The sequence below is a fragment of the Tursiops truncatus genome, chromosome 15 (assembly GCF_011762595.2).
Source record: "Tursiops truncatus isolate mTurTru1 chromosome 15, mTurTru1.mat.Y, whole genome shotgun sequence".
Lineage (NCBI taxonomy): Eukaryota > Metazoa > Chordata > Mammalia > Artiodactyla > Delphinidae > Tursiops > Tursiops truncatus.
Window position 1 is genome coordinate 37,760,583 of NC_047048.1, and position 27,860 is coordinate 37,788,442.

Here is a 27,860-nt window from a genome sequence, read left to right on the forward strand (position 1 = left end):
GACGTCCCAGTAGTGACGGGGGAGCCCAGCCCCCACCCCACGGGAGAAGGTCCGGCGTGGCCGCGCAGCCGTGGAGCAGGGCGGGCGTCTCTGGGTGCTGAGGGGAGATGTGTTGTGGCAGCTCCCCTGCTGCCCGAGGCCCGCCTGGAGCCAACACTGCTGGTGGCTTTAATTGCTTTCACATACGATAGGCTGGCCTGTGACAGGCCTCTTACACCCGCCGAGCGGCCTCTGCACCCCAGCCCCCCTCTCGGCCAGGAGGCTGGGCCCGCCGCCGTTCCAACCTGGGAGCCCAGGCTGGGGCTGCAGGCTGTGTGCCTGGTCCTGGCTGCCACCGGTAAAATGGGACAGGAGGGAGGGGGCACAGGACCCCACCACCTGCGGGAGACAAACTTTTCTCCCTGCCCCTCACTCCTCTGCTCCGTCCATGACTCTGATGGATCCAGACAGGTACCCTGAACGCAAATGCCTCTGGGAAAAGCCGAGCACACATACGGCCCTTCTGAGGCTTCGTGGGGACCAGTCCGCCAACCACTGCGGGGTCTGGCCTGAGCCTCTGTCCCACCTGGATACCCAGTCCTTCCTGGGATGCAGGCAGCTGGTGAACAGGGTACCCCTAAAGGCTCCCTGTGAGGCTGGCCTGGGCACTGGCTCAGCCACCCCGAGGAGCTGTCACCAGGTGGGCCTTGGTGCCCTTCAGCCCTTGGAGGAGAGGTGAGGGGCCAGGAACCCCTGGGAGAGAGAGATGAGGAGGAATCCTTACAAAACAAAACATTTTTATTTGGTCCATCGGAGCCTGAGTCTGGAAACACCCATGGAGAATCATCCTACAGGGATGGTACTGACGACTGATAAAATAGCCTCTGTGTCAGAAGAGCTGCCGTATGTACAGGGTTAAAAATACTCACAGCTCAGAGTAAAACGAGAATAGAAAGGAGGCCCAAAGGGGAATCTAGTGCTTCTGGGTGCTTCTCCAGGTGTAAACCCACCCGCCTACAAGTCCCACGGGAAGCGAGGGGCCACAGACTGGGCCACCTGCTGCCTGGGGGCTGCAGGACAGTGAGGCCAGGCGGCCCAGGAAGCCGGCCTCAGTCATCCTCAGGCAGACACAGAACTCAGGGCTGAGCAGCCACAGGGAGGACGCTGGGCTTCTGAGGTGTGGAGGGGCTGGGAAGGGCCACACCCTGCATGTGCCTGGACAGGGCTGGCCAAGGATTTCTCCTGGACTGTTCCTCCCAGCAGAGGTCAGGTGGTGCTGAGGACAAACCCCCTCACCAAGCACAGGGCTGGGCCTGGGCTCAGGACCACCTGACCCACTGCCCCAACCCCAGCCTGGGGCATGGCTTCGATCCTGGCTGGCGCTCCAGGAATTGCATAGTGTCCCTCCCCACCACTGCTTGATCCCATGGTCGCCAGGCACCTGCCTCCTGGGACACTGCTGGGACTCCAGGAACCACTGCTTGCCTCATGAGGGCTTGGGGGGAGATGGGACCTAGGGGCAAACTGCGGAGAAAAGGCTCCTGACCTCGTGCCCCACAAAGGGGGTGGGTCTCTGCTCTCACCCGGGGTTCTGGCCTGACCCCACAAGGAGGGGTGGTAACTGCTCTCACCTGGGGTCCTGGCCTGACCCCACAAGGGGGGTGGTCCCTGCTCACCCCAGGGTCCTGGCCTCTGGCCCCCCAAAATGGGGGTGGTCCCTGCTCTCATCCTGGGGTCCTGGCCTGACCCCATAAGGGTGGGTGGTCCCTGCTCACCCCAGGGTCCTGTTCTCTGACCCCTCAAAACAGGGGCAGTCCCTGCTCCTACGCTGGGGTCCTGGCCTCTGACCCCCCAGATTTGGTTTTGTGAATGCTGCCAGGCAGGAGGCCCCAGGCCATGGGAAGGGGCAGCCTTACCTTGGCCCTGGCAATCTGGGCCAGATCTCAAGGTGGGCTGGTCAGAGGAGCTGGCACACAGCTCCCTCGAGCTAGAGGCCGCTTCGAGGTATTCTGCTTGGTGGCTATGAGGCCCTGGGTAGGAGGGAGGGGCAGGAAGGAAGGCCCAGGGGAAGCTGCGCCATGCCGCTGGCGCTCCCTGGGTGGGGGTCCTGAGATTCTGGTTCAAGCATTCCTGTGTTGGGGTCTTCCTCGTAAAGTGCATGTGGGGGCAGGCAGGTGGGGGCAGGGTGGTCACAGCGGCCGGGGCCCATGCAGGCCAGCGACCTCGGGCGTGAGTGGGGGGCTGTGGCTGCCCTTGGAGGCCGTCCAGTCACTGAGGAAGGCCTGGGCCGCCTTGCGGTGTGCCAGGCGGTGGGTGATGGAGAAGCCGGCGTTGCCCTCCAGCTGGGACAGGATCACCAGGACCTGCCTGGGGGAGGGGGGCCGATGAGGGCCTGTGGAGGCTGGGGGCCGCGGGGCGGTGGGGTGGTGGTGGTGCGGGGGTGCCCACCTGTGCAGGGGCGGCACACTGTCCTGGGTGCGCAGGCTGCCACGCGTGGACACCACGTTGAAGCTGTCTGAGCAGTCGCACTGCACGTGCAGGTAAGACTTGGGGTGCCGGTTCTCCACCACCACGATGAGCCCTGCCCAGCCATGCGTCAGGTAGTAGCAGGTCATGCCCTCGCGTCCCTGGGTGCAGGTAGTGCAGGGGTCGGTGGGTGGGTGGGCGGGCAGCCGCCTCTCTCCCCCTCCCCCCCGGACCCACGCCCACCTCATGCCGCTCGCCCCTGCTCTCCGTGAGCAGGATGATGGCGTCTGCCAGCGTGGTCGGCTGGGCCTCCACGGGCTCCACCATGACGAGTCTTGAGCTGTACACAGCCAGCACGTGGCCGGGTGGCTCCGGGGTGCCGCGTGGGACCCCCGCTGAGGGGCCGGAGACTGTGGGGGGCACTGGGTGAGGAGAGCGGGCAGACATCCCCGCTGGGTGCAGGCAGGGCTGTGCTGGTGTGGCAGGGCGGTTACCCTGCGGAGCGGCCAGAAGGCATGGGTGGGGGTCCATGCTGGGCCGGGGTGGGGGTTGTGTGGGCGGGCGTGGGTCGCTCACCCTGCGCAGCTGGTGGGCCCGGTGCAGGGCCCCAGTGGTTGAAGGCACAGCACACCACGGCGTACTCGCCGGGCTCCAGCATCACATCGCAGTTGACAAACTTCTTGACTGCACGCTTGCTGTGGGCCAGCAGGCGGCCCAGGCTCAGGCGGCCACCACTGCCGAAGGAAGCCCGGAACACCAAGACGCACAGGTCCAGGAGGTGGCTGTCCACCGAGTCCGTGCGCCTGCGGTGGCCCGCAGGGGTCACGGGTAGCCAGGCCCTGCCCAGCTGTCCCGCCCCTTCCACCCCGGCCAGGCCCCACCCCTGCTGCCCGGCCCCCACCCACCTGCTGCCCTCCTGGAAGAGGGCGAACTCCAGGGACGCGCGCTCCAGCACCGTGAGGGCCGTCACGCCCACCGGCCCGCTGGCCGAGCTGGGGAAGCAGCCCTGCACCCGCGCCTCCTGCCAGTCCGAGTGCACCTTGCAGATGTCCACGGAGTCAAAGTACCTGGGCAGCGAGAGGACAGCCCTGCTGAGCAGCCCCCACCCTCGCCCCGGACACGGCGCCCGTCCCTGGGCAGGGTAACCCCAGCAGGCATCCTGCCCATCGGGATCTCTTGGGATCAGTGTCCCAGAAGCCCTGGTCTTGGCTGTTGCCTGTGGACACCACCAGGGGGCGTCAGGCCGTAAGGCTGACCCACAGACAGAGCCCTGGCAGAAACACCCCCACCCTGTGCTGACCCGAATTCCAGGATGGACCAGGCCTCTGGTTGGCAGGAAGGACACCCCATACACTGGGGCGAGCAGGGCAGCCATGGGGCCGACACTGGACGTGGCTGCCCAGCGTCCAGTACCTGATGAAGTCGCTGTACTCCATCCAGAAGACGCCTTCACTGCTGCCGTGCGGCATGAGCTCGCTCCGCAGATGCCCCGGCCAGTGCGGCCACTCGTCCGACCAGCTGCCGTTCCAGGAGAAGCGGCCCCACGGGTTACGAAGGCGCAAGAGCCTGCGGACCACAGGGTTGAAGGCCACTCTCATGCCCCCACGCCCCTGCCACATCCACACGCCCACACTTACCTGGAGCCCTGGACATCACGGACGTCCAGGACGGAGTAGGCGTGGCGCGGGCGCAGGCCCAGGCTCTCGTAGGCAGCATCGTCCACCTTCATGTTGCCTCCCCCACAGGAGGCGCCCATGAGGAATCTGTGCAGGCAGAGCAGCCCCGCTGACCAGGGAGCCCCTCAGTAACGGGCCTTAATGATGGGGGGGGTGGGCTCACTCTCCAGGGGACCCCTGCCGGCCCAGACCTGCCTCCGGGGAGGTGCAGCACGAGATAGGGGACCCTCCCTGCCTCTGGGAGACCCACGTGAGACACATGGGACTCAGGAAGTGCTGGCCCAAGAGCTCAGAGGGCTTGGGCTGGGAGACAGGCAGACCCAGGGCCTTCGGAGGCCTGGTGAGGCCGGCTGATCCTGCCAGCTCAGGGCTGCGGCTCCCTGACGGGTGGGGCCACCTAACTGCCCAGCAACAGCTGAGTGCAAGGGTCCTAGCACCAATGAGCTGTCTCTCCCAGGCCTGGGGTCAAGGACCCTCCCCAGACACTGGCCAATGCGTGCTGGGGCTCAGAAGTCCCCCGACTCCCCCCACCTGTCTGCCCCGGCTGCTGCCGCCAGGTGCCTCTGTGGGGCTCACTCCACACAGTTCCACAAGGACGCTGATGGCCATCACCGGCCCAAGTCAGGACAGGGCCTTCAAGGTACAGGCCAACGGACAGCATCCTGCCTGCTGCTACCCTGCCAGGGCAGGTGGGACGGCCAGTGCAACATGGGAGCCAGGCTCCAGCTGGGGTCAGCCCATGCCCGAGATATCTTGTGAGACGTGGTACAGGTCAGAGGGCGCTGGCCCTGCCTCTCCCACTACTCCATGCCCCAGCATGGCCACCCCTCTTACCCAGCCTCCTTAGAACTCAGCATTTTGGCCCAGATGAGGTCAGTGTCAACTGGTTCCTCGCGGGGGTTCGTGGAGCTGACCTGCAAGGCCAAGCTCTCACAGGGTGCGCCGGTGAGTGTGGCCAGGCCCTCGATGGCGCGCCCGGCCTGAAGGGCAAAGTAGGAGCCGTGCAGCTTGGCCAGAGCCTTCTCGATGAGGGCCACCCACAGCTGCTTGCGCTGAGCCTGCAGGGGGGGCTGGAGTTGTGAGGCCTGCTGCCGCCCGGCCCATGCCTGCCGCCCACCCCGCGCCCGCCGGCGCCACCTGGGAAAAGAGGAGGAAGCCGGCCTCGTCGCAGGGCAGCATGTCGTCCACCAGCACCGTTGTCCATGTGCCATCCTTGCAGAGCCGCACCTGGTAGGCGCCCTCTGCACACAGGCTGCGCGTGACCATCACCCGCTCGACCAGGTCTGGCCGCTCGGCCAGCACCGCCAGCGCACTCAGGAACCTGTGTGAGGTTGGGGCTCACGGAGAACACGGCCTGCTTGCCTGCCGCCCACTGGCAGCCCACCCCCGAGTGGGTGCCCCAAACTCACCAGCAGTTCCCCAGGAGCCCCTGAAGGATGTCTGAGGGCCGGAGAGTGTGGAACACAGACCACGAGGTACTGTGGTCCCTGAACACGGAGCAGTTGATCTCGTGGGGCCTCAGCCACTGTCGCACACGCTGCTGGACGCTGTCGCCCGCGGGGAAGCCCACAGACTTAGGTCCAGGGGGGAAGCTGTCATCCACAAAGTTCACGCCATTCTGCAGAGACCATGGCCACAGGCTCAGGTCAGGCTGGGCCCACTGCCCAAGAGAGCACCCTGCTGCCTGAGCCCCAGAGGAAGAGGTGGGCACATGTGTAGCCCCCTGACCCCTGTGGATGGCTTGGCCAGGCAACAGGTCAGTGGGAAGTATGTGAGCCCCAGGGAGAGGGTGCAGTGCCCAGCCTGTAGGCTGCGTGGTGGGCATGGGTCGCAGGGAGCCTGGGTGGCCTCCCTGCACAGCCCACTGCACCGAAGGCCCCAGGAATAAAAGTGGGGGGACCTGACAGGGGCAGGGCAGCCAGAACACAAGCTCCTGGATGGGTTGCCAGCAGTGACAGAGGGTAGCAGCATGAGGGGGGACGGACACCCTCTCCAGGTGCCCCTGGGGGTGGGTGATGCCCTGGGCTCAGCCCTCCTGCAGCTCCAAGGGAAGAAGGCATGAAGGGGCACCCCAACCCTGAGTTTCAGCAGGGTTTCTGCGGCTGCGGGAAGCACCAGGCCTGCCTGTTGGTGTGAAGCCGCTACCTGTCCCCACCTCCCTGTGGGGCCACCATCTGCAGGAACTCACAGTGGGGCCGAGGGGTCAGGACCACGGAATGTGGGGTCATGGACCCTTGTGGACACAGGGAGAAGGGCCCAGCACACTCAGGCGAGTAAGTGACCTGGTGGCCCCACCCAAGTTCAGGGCCAGCCGGTGCTCTGAGCTTTGGGAAGAGAGTCCCACCCTCCCCCAAGCTGGAGAAGAGACAGTGGGGAAGGACAGACGATGCAGAGGGGCCTCACCTCCCGGCAGAAGGCCACAATGTTCTCCCATAGGGCCTTGGCCTCGCCCTCGTCCGTCTGCCGCCGCTTCTCCACGTGCATGCTCTCCCTGCGTCTCAGGGGCGCTGTGCCCCGGCGCTGGGTCACCAGGAGCTGGGGGGTGTGGCAGGCGGCACAGTGCTTGGCTCGGGGCGTGTTGAGTAGGGTGCAGGCAGGGCAAGCCCACTGGCCCAGGCGCTCAGACGGTGCTGTGGGAAAGAGGTGGCCAGCCTTGTGGGCCAAGCAGGGCCCGGGCTTGTCCGCGCTGCAGTCGGGGCATCGGGTGGGAGGCTCGCCGTGCTCCTGGAAGCCATGCAGCTTGGAGCAGCCGCACGCCGTGCAGCGGGAGGCAGCTGTGGGGTTCCTGAGCGTGCACTTGGCACACGACCAGGTAGTGAAGTCAGGGCTGGAGGGGCTAGCGGGCGTGTAGCGCACGGTGTCGCCGGCCAGGTCAATGACGTCGCTGCCCGGTGTGGTGCCAGCCTCGCAGTGGGCGGGGCTGGCGGGACCAGGTGGGCGCAGCGTGGTGCCACCCTCAGCTGCCTCTTCCTCCAGGAAGCTCAGCCGCTTGCCCGACAGTAGCTCCGCCAGGCGGGAGGCCCCAGCCGCGGTCCGCCCCAGGCCCTGGGGGGGCCCCTTGGAGCTGGCAGAGGGCGAGGGCTGGGTGGCCTCAGGCACCGGTGGCTGCAGCTGGGGGGGCACCTCGCGGCGGCTGCGAGGCACAGGGTTGTTCTGGAGGGTAGGCGAGAAGGGGCTGAAGGGTGGCCCCCGGGGGGGCTCCTGGTCCGCAGCGGAGGGAGGGTTGACATCAGCGCCTTCCCCGGGCTGGGGCGGGGCAGGCATGACAGGGAAGCCTGTGGGAGCCACGACTTCTGGGACCACCAGGGCCTCGGGAGGAATCCTGGGCAGCGAGAGTTTCCGCGGCCCCCCACAGGCCGAGCAGGAGCTGGCCACTGGCGTGTTGTGCAGTGTGCAGCGCTGGCAGGCCCAGCCACTCCCAGTTGCGGCCGCGCCCCCCTCTTCCCCCTCCACCTCCTCCGGCCGCCCCCCCGCTGGCTCCATGGCCGCCAGCCCTGCCGTCTGTGCAGGCCCTGCCTCCTCCCCGCAGCTGCCCTTGGGCTCCGGCAGGACCCCGTTGATGACGGGTAGCAGGGAGGCCCCAGGGATGGGCTCGGGGGCAAAGCCGCACACTTCGCAGGCCCCCCTGCCCAGGAGGTTGCGGAATGTGCAACGGGTGCAGGGCCACTTCTGTTCCTCCACGCTGAGCCGCAGGATCTGGTCGAGGTCAGGCTTGTGCCGTGGGGCCTCGCAGATGGAGCACTGGCGCTGGCCGGCCGGGTTCAGGAAGGTGCAGCGTGCGCAGGACCACTCCCCGACCGCAGCCATGGGCCCGGGCGAGTGCGTGTGGCTGCAAGGGAAGGCCGCGGTCAGTGATTTTTGACAAGGGTGTCAAGATTATTCAATGGGGCACAGACAGTCTTTTCAATCAATGGTGCTGGGAAAGCTGGGTTTAAATGCTAAAGAATGAGCCAGAGCCTTACGTCATGCCATATTCAACAATTAACTCAAAATGGATCAATGACCTAAATGTAAGAACGAAAACTGTAAAACTCTTCAAAGAAGAAAATGTGAGTAAATCTTCATGACCTTGGATTTGGCAACGTATTCTTAGATATGATACCAAAAGTACAGGCAAACAAAGGGGGACAGAAAGAACTTCATCAAAATTAACAACTTCCGTGCTTCAAAGGACACCATGAAAAATGTGAAAAGATAACCTACAGGAGAAAATATATGCCCATCATCTATTTCTGATCAGGGTCTAGTATCCAGAATATATAAAAAGTTCTTATAACTACGCAACAAACAATCTGTTTTTAAAAATGGGCAGAGATGGGGACTTCCCTGGTGGTCCAGTGGTTAAGACTCCGTGCTCCCAATGCAGGGAACTGGAGTTTGATCCCTGGTTGGGGAACTAGATCCTGCACGCCACAACTAAAAGATCCCACATGCTGCAACTAAGACCCAGCACAGCCAAATAAGTAAATAAGTATTATTAAAAAAATGGGCAGAGGACTTGAGAAGACTCCCCCAGAGATACACAAAAAGCCCATGAAAAGATGCTCAGCACCAGCAGCCATCAGGAAAATGCAAATCAAACTACTACAAGGTACCACCTCACACCCAACAGGGCAGACGGTAACAGCACTGGCGAGGATCTGGAGAAACCACAGACCTTCCCTACGTTGCTGGTGGGAATGTAAAATATTACAGTTGCTTTGGAAAAGTCTGACGGTTCCTCAAAAAGTTAAACAGCCTTACCACAATTGTGACCCTGCTATTCCACCCCTAGGTATATGCTCAAAGAATTGAAAACTGGTGCTCTTCACAAACACACATCCACACATGTCCATGGCAGACCTGCTTACAACAGTCAAAAAGTGTAAACAACCCAAGTATCCATCAATGAATAAATGGATAAACGAAACATGGAACATCATTCAGCAACCAAGAAGAACGAAGCACCAACACACAACACCAACGCGCCCCGGAAGACACAAGAGGCCATACGTGGCGTGATTCCATACACAGGAAATGTTCAGGATGGGCAAACCCAAAGGCAGAGAGGAGCCTGATGGTTCCTGGGGGCTGAGGAGCGGGGTGGGAGCAGGGCTCTGGGAGCCTCTGGGGTGGGCAGAGCTGGCCCTACAACCCGCCTCTTGAGGACTAACCCGGGTGCAAGGGGCGTCCACACTCCACACACACTGTCTCCTACCCTGACTGTAGCTGCTCTGCTTGGCAGAAAAGTCAACTGTTCTTCATGACAAGTCATGAAGTTCGTGCTTCTTATGGTATGTTTGTGCCAAATCCTTCAGGAAGAAAACTTCCCTCTTCAAAAAAAACAAACAAGGGACTTCCCTGGTGGTGCAGTGGTTAAGACTCCACACTTCCAATACAGGGGGCCTGGGCTCGATCACTGGTGAGGGAACTAGATCCCACATGCCGCAACTAAAGATCCGCATGCCTCAATTAAAGATCCTGCATGCCGCAACTAAAAGATCCCACATGCCGTAACTAAGACCCAGCTCAGCCAAATAAATAAATATTAAAAAAAACAAACAAAAAATGTCCCCCGAGCAGCGCGACTGTTCCTTGGCCCAGAGCAAACTGTGAAGCCGCCTTCTCGGGCATGTGGCTGAGACTCACAGGCTGCCCACAGCACCCAAGTGGGTGGATGGGCCCTGGGGCGACCAGCACGGGGGTGGGGCCTGGCCAGGTCAGCTTTGGCCTTGTCTTCTGCACTACCAAAAGCCTAAGAAATCTGCCTAGAGATGACTGGAGCCTCCCCTGCTGCTCCCCACTGACAGAAGGGCCCACGGTCAAGGCATGGGCACATGTGTGCCCACACAGACACACACGTGCACACACACGCTGGGTCCCAGGCAGCCTCCACGTGGGCCCCAGGCTCAGAGGATGGTCTTTTGCCCTGGGTGCCCCACCTGGCCTGCAGAGCTGGTCTGACCCTTTGTGGACCACCTGCTCCTGGCAGAGGGGTGTCCAGGGAGAAGACTCGGGCTCCCGCCCCCAGCACAGGACAGGTGGGCCTGGGGCCCTCCTAGGACACACCTGCCCTCAGCTCCAGGCCCCTGGTGGTCCCAGACATGCTGAGAAGACACAGGATGGGGAGAGAGCCCAAGTCCCACCCACTCTCATGACCCAACAGCTGGCCAGTCCCTTGGCCGGATGAACATGAGGCCACACCCAGGACACACAGCAGGTGACACCTGGAGGCGGCGGGAGCTATACTCCCTCAGGGACACCTGTGGCCCACACCTCAGTCCGCACCTCAGCGTCACCAGGTGGGCGGAGATGAAGTGGCTCTGGGGTCAGCGACCAGGTGTCCAGAGGAGCCCTGGGCCTTTGTCCCCACCCCCTCAACTACCCTGCTCCGGTCTCCACACACAGGGTCACCCTCACGGCCACCCTGATGCGCTGGGGGCCCAGGACCTGGACCCCTAGAGTGTCCGAGGTGAGGCCAGAGCACCAGACAAAGCCTGGAAGTCGGAGACCAGCATACTGAACTCCAGGACACGGGTGTTACTCCGCACGACAGGAAGGCCAGCCAAGTGGGAAACGGACACCAAATACCTGGCTTTGCCCTCAATTCTCTGGGGCTGCAACACTCAGCTCCAATTCAAAAGGGAGGTGATGGAAGGGCCTGGGACACGCAGGGTCTGCAGGAGCCTGGGGACGGCCTTTTCCTCCGCAAAAAAGCTGAGAGGACTAAGTATTGCCCCCACTCAAGGACGTTGCTCGGTCAGGCCAGCAGACCCAAGCCCAGGCTCCCAGGCAGGATGTCGCCACCTGACCCCTTGCTGGTTCTGAGGTGCACGTGGGCCCCTCCCTCTAAGGTCATCCTCAGCCAGCCTTGGGCTGTCCTCTCCGCCTCTGTGTACCCAGGGGAGGCCCGAGCTCGTAGGTGGTGGATGCCCGTTACTCCTCAAGGCCTCACAGCTCCTGGCCTGGCTTGGTGGTGGGTGTCATGCCCAGACCTGGAGGCTCTTCAGTGAAGGGTGGGCTGCATGCGGTGGGTGTCCGCATGATGCCCGGGGCCCATGAGAGCAGGGGAAGAGTCAGCCGGACCGTCCGCACGTGCATGTCCACGTGTCCAGGTATGGGTGTGGGGAAGGGTCCTGGCAGCCGACCTTTCTGCCCCTCTTCCTGCATCTCTGGTGCCCAGCCCCCTGCGCCGCTCCTTCTAGTGTCCATGCTGGGTGTCTGGATTCCTCAAGGTCACTGGCAGCTCTTCCCACAACTTGCTCCCAGGGGCAGACAGTACCTGCCTGGAGTGCCAGGCCGGATGCGCCAGCCTGCGGAGAGGCCTGGCGGGAGGCCAGAGAGTGAGAGAGGGCGCTGCCCGCCCAGGCCGCTCGCTGGTCAGCGTGAGCCAAGATCCAACAGGCACACACGCGCTGGGGCACAGGGTCGCCACCTCTGCTGCTCGCTGCAGCCCCCCCGCCCCCCACCCCAGTAATTCTACCCCTGGCGATTTATCCTGAGGACATAAATACACAGAAATAAAATGACACGTGTGCATGGAGAAAGGCGTGAAGAGGTGCACCAGCCACTGGGGATAAGCTGATGAAACTAGCATGAGCGACCACCTCAAACCACCAGGAGGCCAGGATCAGAACCGCGGGCGGTAACAGCATTGGGAGGGTTGGGAGAAACCAGAACTCTCCCTGCCCGGCTGGTGGGGATGGGCAACACTGCAGCCACTGTGGAAAACAGCCTGGCCGTTTCTCAGAAAGTTAAACATAAACTTAAAATAAACACGAGCAACTCACTTCTATGTATCTACCCAAGAAAAGTGAAAACACACGTCCATGCAAAAACCGGTACACAAAGGTTCACGGCAGCAGATTCATAAAATCCATGGGCAAAGAACCCAAATGTCTATCAACTAATAAGCAGATAAACTCCACACAGAGGAGCATCATTCAGCCATAAAAGAAGCGAAGCACTGATACTACACCGTGGATGAGCCCAGAGAACACAATGCTCGGTGAGAGAAGCAAACACAAAGGTGTGATTCCCTTGACGTAAAACGTAAAATGTGCACTTTTGGTCTCTGTGGCAAATCCACAAAGACCAAAAGTGGCTGAGTGATTTCCAGGGGGTGGGAGGTGACTGCAAATGGGCAGGAGATGGGGTCTCGGAGATGCTGTGAAACTGGATTGTGCTGATGGCTGCACAACCGCACACGTGGACTAAAACCACTGAGCCACACGCTTAGGAGCGGAGGATCTGGCGGTAGGTTACGTTACACCCCAATAAGACTGATACAGTAACTGATACAGTAACAAGTGAACTGAGGCGATTTGCTAACTCCTGGTGCCTGCCACCATCTGCTTCCCAGCACATCCCCCTGGACCTTAAGCCCTCATGACTCCATCCACTAAGGGTAACTCAGACAAGACCACTCATACTACCCCTGAAGCCTCCCAGGAGGCGGGTCCTGCTCCCACACGCCTCCTGGCCACCTAGACGGTGAGCCCAGGACATGCATGGGGCCCACAGACACCAGGAAACTGTCCTGCACAAGTGAGCTGTGTCCGAGAGAAGTGACAGCCAAGGGCAGCTGGCAGGGGCCTCCGGGAGATGGAGGAGGGTGTCTGCTACCCACTAAGCCCAGGCGTGGGGGCCCAGGAGAGTGAGGCTACCTCTGGCCGGAGGTCCGTGGACCCTGAGTGTCTGCTGTGCACCAGGTACCTCTCCCTCCAGTGAGGCCGCAGGACGGGGCAAAGGCGGGGGCGTCAGTGTGTGCGTGGCTGACGTTGGAGCCCAACCCACCCAGACGTGAGCAGTGGGCACAGTGCCTGGGCTGCCCCACGCCCGTCACCCCAGCACCCCAAGGGGAAGCTCTCCAGGTGATCCAGGACAGCCTGGGTGGGTCTGAGTGCAGCCACGGCTGCAGCTGGCGTGTGCAGCCTTGCCAGCGGGGACCCACGCCCCCCTCTGCTCCCTTGCAGGCAGCCACATCAGAGCAGGGTACCACGCACGGGTGGGGGGCCAGGGCAGTGCCCCCCAAATCCCATGGGAAGCAAGCCAGCATTCTCGGTGCATGCTGTGCCCCTGCCCCTCCCCACCCAGCAAGAAGCTCCAGCTCCAGCAGACAAGCAAGCCCCCGGGCTCAAGGTGGGCTGCAAGGCCCCGTCCCAACCACCTCCGACCAGCCAGGCGAGACCTGAAGCCCGGCTCCAGGAGGGGCCAGCATCCTGGGCCTTCTCTACTGAGTGAGCAACCCCAGAGCCTCTCAGGTGTCTGGGGGGATATGAGTTGCCAGAGGACCCTAAGGAACAGGGACCCCACTTCTCTGAAAGTCCCTCTGCCGAGGAAGGGGCACCTGACAGCAGCACCCGCCCCTCAGGGTCCCTTGGGGCCACGCCGTCTCCATCTTCTTACCTTCGGGCCCGGGGGCGTGGGGGCTGGTGCTGTCGGGTGACCAGGGTGTCACCCCAGACAGGCTCCCCAGGGCCGCTCCTACACCAGCCGGCCGCTGCCGGGGGCCCTGGGTAGGGCAGTCCCCTGGGGAAGCCGTGGTCCGACTCGGTCTCAGTGGCCAGCGAGGAGGCGGAGCTCCCCATGGCCCCTGCGACAGTGGCCACGCTGAGAGCCGGACCTGGTCACATGTGGCCGGCGGCGGCTGGCGAGGTGGAGCATGGAGGAGGGCACCCACGCAGGAGACAGGGCGGCCGGGCTGGTCCGAGTCACACAACAACAGAAATGACACAGAGAATAGAGAGAGAAGAGACAGTGTGATTCACAGGCACCAAGCCCCCAGGAGCCCAGGGAGGTTCCCAGCACACAAGTGGCCTTAGGGTGGCAAAGGAGAGCCCAAAGTAGGGGTCCCCACAGCCAGGGTCCCAACAGGGCTGCAGCCCCGGCACACAGCTCGCCTCCACCCTGGAGTGGCACCCCCTTCTCTGCTCCCACAGGGGAGGAGCGGCTGTGCCACGGTCGCTGGCCAAAAGGGTATCAGCCTTAAAAGAAAGGATTTAGGGGATATTTAGGCAGAGAAAAGAAAAACAAGGGAAGGGAGCCCAGCGAGGCAGGCGAGCCCTGGCAGGACGGCCTCTGGGAGGGGCACTGGGCAGCGTCCAAAGTCACAGGGAGGTGCAGTCACCACCATGGCCTTTCCGGAGGGACAGCTCCCTCCACCCAGAGATGGGTGACCAGGGAGGGACCCGGGAGGCTGCCCGCCTTCCAGGAGGAGGCCAATGGGCCCAAGATCATCCGCCCTGAAATGGGAGGCCAGGTGCATCTCATTTCAAATAAGGCGAGCTCCAGTCAGGTTCAGGGAAGATGCCTGGGCCAGGCTCTGGGCCAAGGTGGGCGTCCAATTGGCTTTTTGGCCAAAGAGGTGACCAGCAGCCCTGCCCCCACCCCCAGGTCCACCGTCACCCAATGACACCCTTCTCCCAGCTTCCAAACAAGTCCCTTGGACACAGGGGCCAGCAGCAGGGGTGGAAATGGTGGACGCGTCCTTGCACAAAGGCAGGCTGGAGGGCGCCCAGGCCTCTGAAGCACTGGTCCAGGCTGCGTCCAGGGGACACGGGTGGGGATGCCCACACCTGAGTGGCTAGCAGCACACGCAACTCTGGAGGCTGAAGGGGCGGGAGAAGTCTGGGCCCCTGCCCCATAACAGCTTCAGTCAGACCAGCCGAGTCCCCTGTAGCAATACTGTTCACCTGGACCCATTCCTCCAAGGGACATGGACAGGATAGTGCAGCGTAGGGCCCGAAAGGCCTGGAGATCCTGAAAGTCACTTACCACTCAGGCCTCCCCTGCTCAGTACGACCAGAGCCGACGGTGGGGGCAGAGGCCCCAGTGGCCTTTAAAGCCGACACTGCCCACTTGGACCCTGAAGGAAGGGCTGAGGCTCCTGCTGACAGGAGTGCCGTCCAGTGGGAGCATCACACGAGCCTCAAGTGTCATTTCTAACCCTCTGACAGCCACAAAAGAAAGGCAGGACAGGTAAACGGAATCTCTGTAGCATATGTTACATCACCCAACACGTCCAATGTGCTGCCAGGTCAGTTTGGAATCAGGATGCAACCCGCGTGAACCACGTACCACCTATGTTGAGTTGAGGTCCTTCCTCTACTGTGGCTGATGCTCACCTCCACGAAGATGGGCCACACTCCAGGGGCAGCAGCCATGGCTGCCCAAGGTTTCCGTACTGGGCTGTGCTAGAGCACACCCCCAGTGGTCACGTCCACCTCGAGCAGGGTCACTCAAGACACCTGCTTCTCCCATGATTACGAGTCGGACACCACAACAGCTAGAACAGCCCCCAGGCTCCTGAATCCCACTCCACATAGGAACCCTTCGTGGGAAAAGAGCCCAAGCGTTTCTGACACTCCCCTTTCACAGCCAAATCCTGAGCAGGTGAGGGCTTGAGCTGAAGCTGAGCCCAGTGAAAGGTGTCCCTGGAGCAAGACTACTCAAGCCTGGGTCCAGGCCGGTGTCCACTGTGAGAACAAAGGACGGGGGGCAGGTAGACAGTCCACCCGCAGCCAGGTCAGGGCTGGCATCACGTGTGCCTGATGCAGGTAGAGCCGAGGGAAGAGTGAGGACACAGCCCTGGACCTCCCGGGGGCCTGTGGGCCTGGCTCGCTGGGAGGAAGGAGCACCAAGGTCCTGTGAGGACCGGCCTGCTCTTCACCGACGCTCTTAGCCTCAGGGGACTGAGCGCTCAGGCCTGTCACAGACACTTGGGGTACCGCATGTGAACAGCACACGAGGCACCAAGCAGGGCCCGGCAGCAGCTGTACCCCACGTGCCAGCCTCCCGACACACCTTCAGGAAACTCTGACCCTGCAATCAAGAGGGTTGGGGGAGGGTGACCTGGAAGGGCCTCTCTGGGGAGTTCTGGGGATGGCAGCACCAACACCCCCACACCCTGCTCGGCCCGCCGGGGTGATGGGGAGCCCTGGCTGCCTGGTCCAGGCCCTGTGCTCCCGCCCCGAGTCAGGTCCTTTCATCCATGCCTTCCTGCATCCTTCACTCACTCACCAGCGCCCAGGCCACCTGGGCTCCAATGGCACTGCCCAGGGCCGCTCCCTGGCCGCTTTGTCTCAGGAGCAATGCAACATAATCGCGTCTCCCGGCAGAAGCCTGGGCTCAGACGCTGGCAATGCCAGCCTCCCGAGGGCCCGAAGGGTGGGTGTGCCTATCCCACCGCCCAGACCAAGCCAGTGCCTCCTTGCCCTTGTTCGGGAACTGCTGCCCTAGATCTGAGTGGGATGGTGGCCTAGATCTGGCCTCAGGGAAGTGCAGGCACAGGGCTATGGCAGCCCCCCACCTGGCGTTACCAGCACTCCCCAGCTGCTGGGGACAGCAGGGGACCCCTCCCCCAGAGTGACAAGAGCATGAAGGGCCGGACGAGGGTGAAGCCTCCTCAGGACCCTGCGTGGGACGCGCCTGTCTTGGTGGTGGCAAGCCGGGTCCTGGGGGTGACATCCCACGGCCTCACCCAGCTCATCTCGTCCCACTGCCCACAGGGCACTTCCCGCGGTGGGTTACCCGACTGAGGACTAGGGCTGAGCCAACACCTGGCAGAGGCTGAACCCCAGGTCCAGGGCAGGGAGGCGCAGGATCCTTACTCCCTGTACCCCCAATGCTCCGGGGGCTCCCGCGAGTCCTGCGGGCATCAGCACAGGCTGCCCCCGCTAGCCTGCGGGGCACACACACAGGGCACCAGAGTCCCTTGGGACAGCCAGGCTCTGCAGACACGGGCCGCCTGATGATGCTTCCACACGTGCGTACACGCTTCGCCCAGCCGTGTTCACAGTGCACGTGCCCCATGCCTGGCTGGTTTGCCATGTGCCAACTGCACACCACCTCCCACTCAGGGCCCCGGGCGCAAGTCTCGTTAAATCTCATCTCGTAACAATGGTGCTTTCACAACTGCAACAACCCCAACAGGCCGCCCAAAACCAGCCCAGATGGGGCATGGAGGGAGAGCAGCCATGAGGGGACCCCAGGCTTTCCCAGAGCATTGCTCCCTGTGCCCGGGTGCCCCAGCTGCACCCACCAGACGTGAAGCCTGGTACTCCTGCCTGAGGGAGGGACAGGCCAGGACAGTGAATGAACCCACCTACATCCCTTCCAGAAACCAGGCTGGGACACCCCCCCCACATGCCAGGAGGCCCCTGTCCCAGCATGGGTGGGACAGCATCCTCCCACGGCCACCCTCGAGGGGTCAGGCACCCATATCAGCAGCTCATGGGCCCAAACCCGCAAGGTGGGAGGGCAGTGGGGTGGACAGTTAGGGGCTGGGCCACTGGGGACGTGGTGGCTCTACCTGGGGAGCACCAAAGGGACAGCAGACACAGTCCAGGAGACATGTCTGCCTTGCAGTGTGCCCAGAATGCCGGGACCACAGCCCCAAGCTTCAGGGGCATGGCGGCCTGCAGGGCTGTGAGGAGCAGGGTTCTGAGGGGGGTGCCCACATCGCTCCACTGCAGCCGGACAAATCCACGGTGCTCGTGCCTGGGCTCTGCCTTGGGAGGTGAGCCTTCGTGGCAGGTTTGCCAAGAGCACATCCACCCAGAGGGCATGCCTTGTCCCTCTCTTGGAAGGGTCTGGACTCTGGCCCCTGGAGCAGCAGCCCCAGCCCCCAGGCTTATCGGCAGGAGCCAGAGTCCATCGGAGAGTGGTGTCGACCGGCCACACGGCTCTGCCTGCCACCCTGAGACCGGGGCCAACCCCGAGGCAAAGGTCACACAGAGGCCGCCCCACCTCCACTGCCCCAGGGAAACACTCCTATGGGAAGTGGCCGGGGACTATGTCCCTTTAGAAGCTGCACCTGTCCCTCACCCAGAGGTTGGAGGCCCCAGGGGTATGGCCTGACTCAGCTGCTCCTCGCTACCTGGTCCAAGGCCACAACTACCTCTAGGCCAGCCAGGGTCATAGGGAACAAGGCCTCCCTCAGCCTGGCTCTGCCCATGGCTGGGGCCACCAGGGAAAGGTGCCCAGGTGGGGCAGGGCTCTGGGCAAGCAGCCAGTAGCCATTGAGACTCATCTGGACCCAGGTCCTGGCACCATCTGGCCACTCCAACTGCCCACAGGGCACATGTCCCCCTGCCAGTCCTTTCTAGGAGTGCTGTGAGGCCCAGATGTCCCCCCCCCACAGCCAGGCCAGCACCCCACAACAGCATCGTCGACCTCTGAGAGGAGACTGTGGAAGTTCTGCTGAAAATTGCTATCAACGCCCCTAAGAACCAGGCCCAGGAACAAAATGGTAATGAGCACTCCCTGCCATCCAACTTGGGGAGAAATGCTGGAGCCCCAGATCCCTGCCTGCACACACTCTAAGGTGGCCGCTCTGCTGGCGTTTCTGGACTTCTCTGCCTGTCCAGCACCTCAGCCCTGAAGCATCCAGCCACGGGTTAGAACTCAGGGCCCCAATGGTACTGGTCACATAAACGACCAGCAGGTGTCAGGTGGGATTTGCTCTGCTTCTAGGGCCCCTGCTTTCTGGGGAGGGAGGAGCGGAGACAGGCCCCTCAAAATCAAACCCATGTGTGAGGGGCAGCTCGCCAGCACGGAGGCTGAAGGACAAGCTGCGGGGGTCTGGGCTGCCTCCCAGAAGGGGACAGGGTCACGGCGTGTCCTGTGTCTTTTGAGTCGTACCTGCCTCAGTCGTACGTCGTGGAAAAGGAAATTATTGTCAGGGAATCAGGGATGCCACCAAGATCTCGCTTCTAGTTCACGAGTTCAGTACCGTCTGATGATGAGTGCGCTTGGTTTTGGCACTGCCACATTTCTGTTCGCCAAGTGGCAGCAGGAGCAGCCCTGGCCCAGGCAGCCCAGTGACCTCGGGCCTCGAGGGTGGCAGAGCCACCTCACAGTGAGGGCACTGGAGCCTTCAGCTCACCCCGAAGGGAGGGACCTTTTCAGGAGCTGCAGGGCCTCCAAACACGCGGCCTTTCCCCTTCCGTGGGGGGAGGGGAAGGAGGTTCTAGCAGTGTGGATGTGGGGGGGCCAGGTGTGGGAGGACTTCCCCTGCCCTGGCCTTTGGCCAAGACGACCCAGAGGAGCAGAAGCCATGGATGCCTTCCTCAGGACAAAGACACCATGACTCTCATCAACAGCAGCTATCAACCTATTTTCCTTCTGATATTCTGCAGCACCATCCAGCCACGTCCCCCAGCCTGGCCACCAGGGAAAGGGGGAAGCAGACAGCAGGGTGTGGAGCAGGTGCTCAAGTGAGATGGTGCTGCCAGGACAGGCAGTGAGGCCGTGTGTCCCACTCGGTCTTGTGCAAGTCCACCCCGGGTGCCCCAGACAAGTACTTACTGGAGGGACAGCACATCCTGCAGGCATCGGGAGGCCCCATGCTGCTCTCCCACAGCCCCTGGCTCCCTGCACTGCCCTGGCAGCACCAGCACAGCCATCTGCAGAGTGACCCAGGATGACAGGGTGTGGTTGGGCAGGTCTCCAAGCCCAAACTCCACCCACAGCCTCCTTCCAGCTCATTCAAAGAAGGTGGAGACCAGTGACCCTTCCTCATCCATGAGAGGCTGAGAGGGGCCATTCTGGATGCCTCCCTCTCCAACCCCGGAGTTCCCGTCCGAGTTCAGAGCTGGGTCACCAGAGCTGCCTGCCAGCGAGCAGCTGACAGAGGATGCTCGCTGACCACCCTGCCCTTGGTGCAAATGGGGCAGTGCTGGGCACAGGGGGAGCCGGAGACAGCCAAAGGGATACCACAGGCCTGCTGGGCATTCTTGGCAGAGCGGGGCAGGGGGTTGGGGGGAGTGGTCCCTGCCTGTGAACTTGGCAGAAGGTATTAGGCAAGAAAGACACAACCATATTCCTGCTTTGGGATGCTCCTGTGGGTGCCGGGTGGGAGGGCCTGAGGCAGTCCAGGCAAAAGAGCAGGGTGAGGAGCCAACTGACCCGGAGGCCACGGAGCACCCTTGGTCAGGGTGTGGGCCGCACCACTTAGGCTCTTCACCAACCAGCTCAGGCCGGTGAAAACATCTGTGGTTTTAGAGAATTTTTAGGACAGCAGAGTCCTTCCCAACTCCATGTATAAAAAACAAACCGTCGGTGGTGGAAGGAAGAGGCTGAAAGGCATCGTCGTGGATCAGACCTGGATGTGCAGCCCCATCCAACCCTCCCCAACAGCCACGCCTGCCCCTCAGCCTCGGCCTCCGGGTCTGTAAAGTGGGGCTTAGTAGAGTGCTACCTGAGAGACAGGGGCCCAGAGAATTTCATGCAGGGCCTGAGAGCAAGGAGTTTCAGCAAAGTTACCCTGTCAAGAAGGGCAGAGGGGTTTGGAACCATCCTCCAGATGCAGGATCGGAGGGCCCAGCCACTTCCTGCTCTCAGAGCCCCGGGGCTCAAAGCAGAGACACAAGATCCGAGACCGAAGGTCCCTGTCTAAAGCTGTGCAATCACTGAGCTTTGGGCCCAGCGGGGCTTAAGCCTGGCTCTCAGTAGGTCACGAGATCACCAGCCTGGCTGCTCAGGAGAAGCAGCTCTATAGAGTTTCAGATGCAGAAGAAAAGAGGGGTGCTCCTCCCGGGAGCAGAACGACCTGAGAGGAAGTAAGAGGAGCTCAACACCAGGGCCGGGCTCAGCTGGCCTCTCCAAGACCTGCTCCCACCAGCCAGGCTGCAGAGTAGTGGCTCTCAGGCTCCCCGTCCATTTGGGGCCCTCCTTCTGCAACTTGGGCCAGGGAAACACTACCTCTCTCCCCACATTTGAGGAAAGCACTCAGAAGTGGAAGGATCGACTTACCCCCTCCCCCCAGCCTCTGGGGGCAGGAAGGTGATTACCGGTATCCTCCTAACAGTGGTTCACGCAGCCCCCCAGACCCAGGCAGAGGGAGGAGCTCAGGGATCTCCAAAGGAGGGGCTCCCAGAAAGAGCTCAGAACTACCAAGCACCCAGCTGAGCCCGTTTCCCTCACAGGACGCCATGGCTCCGAGCCACAGGACCCCAAACTCCCAGGCCTGGCCTCACTGGGGTACTGCTGCCTGGAGTCCGGTCACAAATTCCTGTGTGTTAAGGGGTCCCAAGAGCCAGCCCAGTCAGGGCCACTTGACGACCCAACAAGGCTGCACTGGTCAGGATCAGAAAGGCCCCTCCTGTGGGCAACAGGAAGAGCTGGGTCGGCCGGCAGCCTAGCAAACATTCTCAGGGCCACCATAGGTAACTTTTCGGTTCGCTCCAGCGGCAGCAAGAGAGGGACGGGAGGAGGAAATGTGGTTGGTGGCCAGTGGGCACACAGGGCGCGCCTGCTCCCCGACTCCACGGGGCCGCCCCAGGACACATCCCCTAACGTCGCCGGGACCGAGACACTGCCCGGAGGTAAGGGCACTCAAGGGCAGGAGGGGCTGAGGCCGCCTCCCGTGTCCTTAGCACCCCGGGCTGGTATCCCTCTGCTCGAGGTCCCGCCGGCTCCCCTCTCCAGCAGCGCCCCCAGCCCGGCCGGGACCGGCCAATGCCCAGGAGGTGCCGCCCGTCGACCACGGCCCCTCGGGGGTCCAGGCCGCGCCCCCGGCCCTGGCCTGGCCCAGGAGCGGGACTCACCTCCGCAAACCCGCGGCGCCTCCTCAGTCCCTGCGGCCCGGGCTCGCTCGCCTGCGCCGGCCGGCCCACAACTTGTTCTCGGAGGGCGGGCGGGCCCTCTGCCGCCGGCGCTTTGCCCCGACGGCCTCCCGCGCTGAGTGGCGGAGCGGGCAAGCGCACCGACCCGGCCCGACCCGTCCCGCGCAGCGCCCTGCGCCGCCTCCGTAACGTAGCGCCCTGCCGGGGCCCCGCGGCTACGGCGCGCCCGGGGCGCACGCGGCGCTGTGAATCTCTCGCCCGGACTACCACTCCCACAAGGCGGCGCGGCGCGCGAGGCAGGCCGGGAGGCGGAGTCCGGGGCGATGGCCAGTAGCCGCCTCTACTGGCGCTCTCCCACTTCCCGGGGCGCCCAGGGAGGTGGCCGAGCCCGGTCCCGGGCGGCGCTGCGTGCTGAAGGAGGCCCCGACGGGACCGGGACTACAACTCCCAGAACGCCCCGCTTGGAGGAAGGGGCGGGACCCCCAGCCCTCCCCGGTCACGGCGCTTCCGGTTGCCGTGCAGGTAGGCGCGGGCAGCGGCTGCTTACCTCTCTCGGGCCCCTGAGGTCTGCGGTGTCCGCAGACCCGCCACCTCCCTTACGGGGTCCTTCTGGGCTTGTCTGCTTCCTCGGGTCCCCGCAAAGGCTTCATGGTCCGAAGCTCCGGTTCGCTGGGACCGACTTGGGCTGACCCAAGGCCGTGCCACTCAGTGTGACTTGGGCACGTTGCTTGTCTGAGCCCCCGTTTCTCCTCGGCCACCGGGGAAACCAGCACCCCGCGCCGCTGGGAGGACGGAGGGAGGCGCAGTCCGGCGCCTGGCAGGAAGGAAGCCGGTGTGGTGAGCGGGGGGCCTCTGAGCAGAATCCGCCCCCATTCGCAAAGAGCCTCCTCAGGGGCGGCCGCTCCCTGTCCTTTGGGCAGCCGGAGGTCCCTCTGTCGCCTAGAGGCTGTGGAGGCAGCAGGATCTGCTGAAAGCGCTTTGGTGTCAGCGGTTTACCAGGCACAACCGAAGCACGGAGAAGCCACAGCGGGGAGTGGGGATGCTGAGGTCGGAGCTCCAGGGACCCTGGTATTCAGGGGCGCGTGGGGATCCTGAGAAGGCACGGCCCATGCAGGAGACACGGAAGCAAGGCCCCTAAGCTAAGACAGATTTAAGGAGAGTGGTTGTGGTCCAATTCTGCCTCCAGATGGAGAGGAGTTTTGCAAGGGGAGGTTAGGTAATGTTTGCTCCAGCGTCCAGCCAGTAGGACCTTCAGGGACAGCGCTGAATGCTCCTGGAAAACCTCCATCTTATTCTCCAGGTGCTGCAGCCAGGACACCCACGTCCCAATCATAGGTGCTTGGGCTCAGACAGCCGAGACAGAGCTGCTTCCTGAGTGCCTCTGGGGACTCAGCCCACTTCCAGCTTCCTTACCTGCACGAAGGTGACAATGACAGGCCTCTGACCAAGGCCTGCTGGCTGCAGAATCACTAGAGGATGGAGTCAAGGGCCGACTCCTAGTGGTGGCTCAGTGACCACAAGTCCCTTTCCTTCCCAGCCCTCTTCCGTCTGCACTGCCTGGGGTGATTGGGCCAGAACCGGTGTCCACAGCCCTATAACCTCCCAACAAGAAAAACAGCCGAAGTTGAGGCTGGTGACCTGATAGCTGAGGTTCCTGCCAGTTCACTGCAGGGTTTTGCAGAGCCAGTCCCTACGTGGGGGTGGGGAGAGAGCAGGAGCATCCCAGCTCTCCCCAGTAAGGGGCCAAGGCCTGCTGTCATAGGGAGAGAGCCCAGTCACCAGAAGAGGGCCTCAGGAGGATTCTTCAAGACTGTCCCAGGAGGGAACTGGAAGGAACAGGTTTCATGTGCAGGGGCAGCAAGAGGACCAGAGCAGCGAGACCAGGGGCGCATCTGTACGGTCAACCTGTGATCATCTTAAATGTTCTCAGTCACATAGGTGTAAATTTTAAGTAACTATAAAGCGGAAGATAAGTGACCTTCAGGAGATGGCCACCCAGAGGGGAGAGGGGGTGGGGGGCGGCATTAGTTCAAGTGTCCCTGTGCAGGTCTCACTCGGGCTTTTCGCAGCTTTGGGACACAGCAGTGAACAAATGCTCTCAAGGAGTGGAGATTCTATGGAGATGAGGGCACAGGGACCCTCCGTGGTGTGACAGGCACGTGGGAGCTGAGGCCAGCAGGCGGCTGAGGACAGGACACACCTGTGCTCTGGCAGGTTTTACACAACGACCCGTAATCACCTGCTTTGTGAGATGCCCTCACAGGGCCTCCATCTCCTGGTCTCTGAACCACCAGCAGGTGGAGTGACAGGCGCTGGTGCCACAGGGCTGGGGCGAAGGCAGGCACCCCTTCCTTTAGTGTGGACAGGCTGGAGCAGGCTGAGCCAAGGACCCGGGCAGTACATGTGGGGCACGAGGAACCAGGGGCTGGGGCCAGCTGTGCAGCCACCTGCCAGCAGTCTGCTTCCAGGGGAGGGGCAGTCTTGCTCTGTGCTCTTTGGCCAAGACCTTGAAGGGTGAAGCCGGGGCTCTAGCAACGTGGGGGAGGAGCTGACTTGAGACAGGATCTGCTTTGGGGCTGGGGGTGGGGGCTCCCCACACGGGAGAGATGCACTTTTGACAGTGGCCTCATGTGTACTCTGCGGTCCCCTCCAGCACCCTCTGGGCACACTCCGCCTGGGCCACCTGCCTGGGCTCTCCAGGAAGCTCTTCCTGTGCAGCAGCGAGGCACTGCCATTTCCATTTACAATGGGTTTTTGTCATGTGTTCTCCCACCCCACCTTGTCCCAAGGGGGCTCTGTCTCTAGTAGGGCTGGGACCCCTGCAGGACCAGGGCAAGGATCTCAGCCTTGGCTGGTGGGACCAGCTGGACTGCAGACAGGCCCCCACGTTTGAGAGTGGAAATGGAACGGGTTGGCAGGCCTCAGTGGGGTACGGGGAGGAGCTCCTTCCTGGTTTTGGCTTCACCTGATGGAAAGGCCTCTCCCCACACCCAGCTTCTCCTAGGCAGAGACGGGCCCTTCAAGCTCCCGACGGACAGACCCGGGCCATCACCCGGTGTCAAAGCAGAGGCACTGGCCTCCTCCCAGGTCAGCAGAGATGTCCCCAGTGCAGCAAGGCTAGGGACAAGGCCCTTCCAGGCCCCCACTGACCTCCTGAACCTGCTGGAGCACCCCGGTACCCCCAGTGCTGAGCCGGCCCCCTTGTGCAACTCCACCAAGAGTCTGGGGGTGAAGCCCGCACCCCAGGCCCCACCACAATGCTGCCCTCCCTGGCTGCCCTGGCCACGTGGCCCACTGGTTGCACCTGGCAAGCACTGGGCCCTGGGGGTGGCCAGGCACAAGTCCCAGACCACTAATGAACTTTTTTTTTTTTTTTTTTTTTTTTGCAGTACACGGGCCTCTCACTGTTGTGGCCTCTCCTGTTCTGGAGCACAGGCTCCGGACGTGCAAGCTCAGCGGCCATGGCTCACGGGCCCAGCCGCTCCGCGGCATGTAGGATCTTCCAGGACCGGGGCATGAACCCGTGTCCCCTGCATCGGCAGGCAGACTCTCAACCACTGCGCCACCAGGGAAGCCCCCCGCTAATGAACTTGATGATGTATGTATTGACTGAGGAGCTACCCACTCTGAGCCGCAGGAGCATGGTTGGGGGCCTGCATCCTCTCCAGGCCCTCCCCCGAATCCTGGCAGGGATGCCGGCTCCAGGCAGGAACTCCTGCGACACATCCACACCCTCCAATTGCCCCTTCGGTGCTACTCACACAGCACCCAAGGCTCCTGGTGACCCTCAGAGTGTCTTAATGCCACACCCCCAGCTGAGGACAAGGCCTTGGGGGCCCTGCTTGCTGCAGGCCAGGCCAACCTGTCATCACCCGGGGGCTGAGTGGGGAGCAGACCTGGGCTCAAACCCTTCTCTGCCCCACTGGGTGGTCGGGTGGGGACCCAGTTTCTCCATCTGTGTCTGGTACACAGGTAGCTCCGTGCTAGGAGGTGGGAGATGCCTAGGCCAGGGAGTCAAGTTTGGGGGACTTTTAGCTAACAGCCCCCCTTCAAGTCAGATTTGGTCACTCACCCTTAGAAGCTCCTTGGTGGCATCCCCATGACTGCAGTGGCACCTGAGTTCTCCTTCCCTGGCTTCCATGCCAAGCCTTTCCTGCCCAATCCCATGGTGCCTTTGCCTTTCCTGTGTCTTCCTTTGGGTACTGTGTCTGCCCCTACCCACTTAGGCCTGGCTGGCCCTCAGCACCATGTCAGCAGCCAGGCTGCACTTGGGGGCTGTGTCCTACCATGAACACATGGCCCTGGGGCCCCACCACGTCGCCCCACCCCAGGAGCATCCCCAGTTGGACTCCCCTGTGGGCCCAGACAGGAGGGGGAATCCTGCTGCCTCTGAGAGGGGTTGGCTGGACCAGAAGGCCTCCTGCTGTCCAAGCCCAGATGACACCATGGGGAGCTCCTGGCCCGCCCGTCAGCCCCCTCACATGCAGCACCAACTTTCATCGGTGCTGGGTCCCCCGGCCTCGTGCTCCTACATCATCCAGGCCACTGTTGCTCAGCCTGGAAATCCTCGAGGGGGTGAAAACAGGGTCAGCGTGCCAGCCAGTGCCCGGCGTCTGCGTGAAGGTCTCAGAGCAGCTTGTGTTCACAGAAACAGACCCAGTCTGTGTGGCAGGTCACAGCTGGGCGGGGAGCAGAGTTCCAGTGTTTATTATCGTACATATATATATTTCATGTGTATACACAGATAGTTTTCTCTCTTAGAAGTATTAAAAAATTGATCAACCTTCAATCTATAAAAAATACCTACTCTACACGATAGAAAAATCTCTCCTCCAAGTTTACATTGATTTACACCCAAAGCTTTCCCCAAAATATACAATACGAGGCAACGTCTTAAATCTTAGTGTAGAAGGTGGGCCACGTGGAGGGTGGAGGGACACAGAGCCACACACACGCTTGCTCACGCACGCACGCACACACACACCCTCACGTATGCGCTCGCACACAACGGTGGCCCGCCTGTGTGCAGGGTCTTGGCCCACCTGGGAGCACCCGGAGGCTCCTGGCTGGCGCTCAGGCTCGGGGGGCAGGCCCAGCAGCCCCTGTGGGTGATGCTGCTGCTCCTGGCAGTGCAAGTGCCGGGCAGGGGCTTCCTTGAAGGAGCCCCCAAGCCACCAGGAAGGCCTTGAACTGTGTACTTGTGAGAGCCTGCCCGCCCCAGCCTCCTGCAAAGTGCACCTTGTGGAGACAGGACGACTCCTAAAGACCTCAAACTCCCAGAGGAAACTGGTTCCAGACGTTTGGTTTCCTCGGGCCAGCGGAGATCCGCACAGGGAGGAGAGGACACACCCCTGGGAGCCACAGCCCTGCCTGAACCCCCAGGGTCAGAGGGGAACAGCAACACCCACCCGATACAGACAGCACATTCCACGCCATGACTCTCAAGTCACAGGAGCGTCAGCGCCCAGAGTTACTGCAACGAGAGGCTGGCCGTGAGCACAGACCTGTGGCCTAGAGGCCCCTGGGCCTGAAGCTGGACCAAGGGGCCCCTTCTGGTTGGGTGCCAGCCTGAGCAGCTCCAGGAAAGCTGGGGGGGGGGCGGCCCTACAGCTCCTGGCCAGACCCTGACACACACTGGCCTCTCCTGCTTGTCCTCCCCCTGCCCCACCATGTCTGGTGCCAGGGTCCTGGGGCTTCTATGCCATCCAGGAGTGGCTGAGACTTGGATGGCACCAGGTTAGGGTGCCTGGCGGGCACAGGGAGTAGCACCCCCGGCGGGGACCCATTTCATTCCTCTTTTCCCTGACAAGGCAGGAAGCGTGGGAGAGGTCACAGAGGGGTTCACCCCAGCCTGAGAGACTGTCCCTCATTCTCTGCAGAAAGGAGGGCATAGCGAGAGGCCAGAGCCACCGCAGGCTCCGGTCCCAGCATCCCTCCTCCCCTGCCCTGCCCTGCCCAGCTGTGTGCTCCACGGTGGGTGAGGGACCTCGGTCTCAGCTGCGTGTGTGCTGTGCTGGAGCCCCGCTGAGTGGCACTACTTGACCTCCAGGATGGATGGGTTGGTCTCCATGATGGCCACGATGATCCTGTCGATGTAGTCCTGCAGGCGGAAGTTGATCTCCTCCTGCTTCTGGATGGCATCCATGAGCTGTGGGAGGAGCTAGGGGTCGGTGCCAGGTGCCCAGACTGCGGA

At 62.4% G+C, this 27,860-nt stretch overlaps 2 protein-coding genes and 1 long non-coding RNA gene across 11 annotated transcripts in view; 1 reads left to right on the forward strand and 2 right to left on the reverse strand.

The window, feature by feature from the left end:
* Nucleotides 1-759: 759 nt before the first annotated feature.
* Nucleotides 760-22,112, reverse strand: CAPN15 (calpain 15). 5 transcript variants are annotated; one of them, XM_033839411.2, is made up of 13 exons: nt 21,650-22,094; nt 13,509-13,803; nt 6,525-7,950; nt 5,531-5,739; nt 5,259-5,442; nt 4,956-5,179; nt 4,083-4,208; nt 3,859-4,011; nt 3,351-3,512; nt 3,022-3,179; nt 2,689-2,855; nt 2,428-2,606; nt 760-2,346 (listed from the first exon to the last, which is right to left on the reverse strand). In XM_033839411.2, exons 2-13 carry the CDS (start codon nt 13,688-13,690, stop codon nt 2,169-2,171), a joined length of 3,348 nt encoding a protein of 1,115 aa, XP_033695302.1. In that variant the 5' UTR covers nt 13,691-13,803; nt 21,650-22,094; the 3' UTR covers nt 760-2,168. The 5 variants fall into 5 exon arrangements, with proteins under 5 accessions (XP_033695302.1, XP_033695301.1, XP_033695304.1 ...); XM_033839410.2 differs by having other exon boundaries at nt 3,022-3,248; nt 21,650-22,093; XM_033839412.2 differs by having other exon boundaries at nt 2,200-2,342; nt 3,022-3,248; nt 21,650-22,099.
* Nucleotides 22,069-26,467, forward strand: LOC141276506 (uncharacterized). The gene is made up of 2 exons (XR_012326170.1): nt 22,069-22,189; nt 25,057-26,467. It is a non-coding gene; the product is annotated as an uncharacterized lncRNA (long non-coding RNA).
* The window catches only part of RAB11FIP3 (RAB11 family interacting protein 3), a 79,566-nt gene continuing 78,064 nt past the window's right edge, over nt 26,359-27,860 (reverse strand). For all 5 annotated transcript variants that reach the window (XM_033840094.2, XM_033840092.2, XM_033840087.2 and 2 more), the window contains one exon: nt 26,359-27,815. In XM_033840094.2, the coding sequence (XP_033695985.1) occupies nt 27,702-27,815 (114 nt within the window). In that variant the 3' untranslated portion in view covers nt 26,359-27,701. The remainder of the gene's footprint in view (nt 27,816-27,860) is intronic.

Coding starts and splice junctions, on each gene's coding strand:
- CAPN15 (XM_033839410.2), bottom strand. CDS start 13,690: ATGGGGAGCTCCGCCTCCTCGCTGGCCACTGAGACCGAGTCGGACCAC. Junction 5,443..5,530: donor GGGCTCCTGGGGAACTGCTG/GTGAGTTTGGGG, acceptor AACCTCACACAG/GTTCCTGAGTGCGCTGGCGG. Junction 5,180..5,258: donor GCTTCCTCCTCTTTTCCCAG/GTGGCGCCGGCG, acceptor CCCCCCCTGCAG/GCTCAGCGCAAGCAGCTGTG.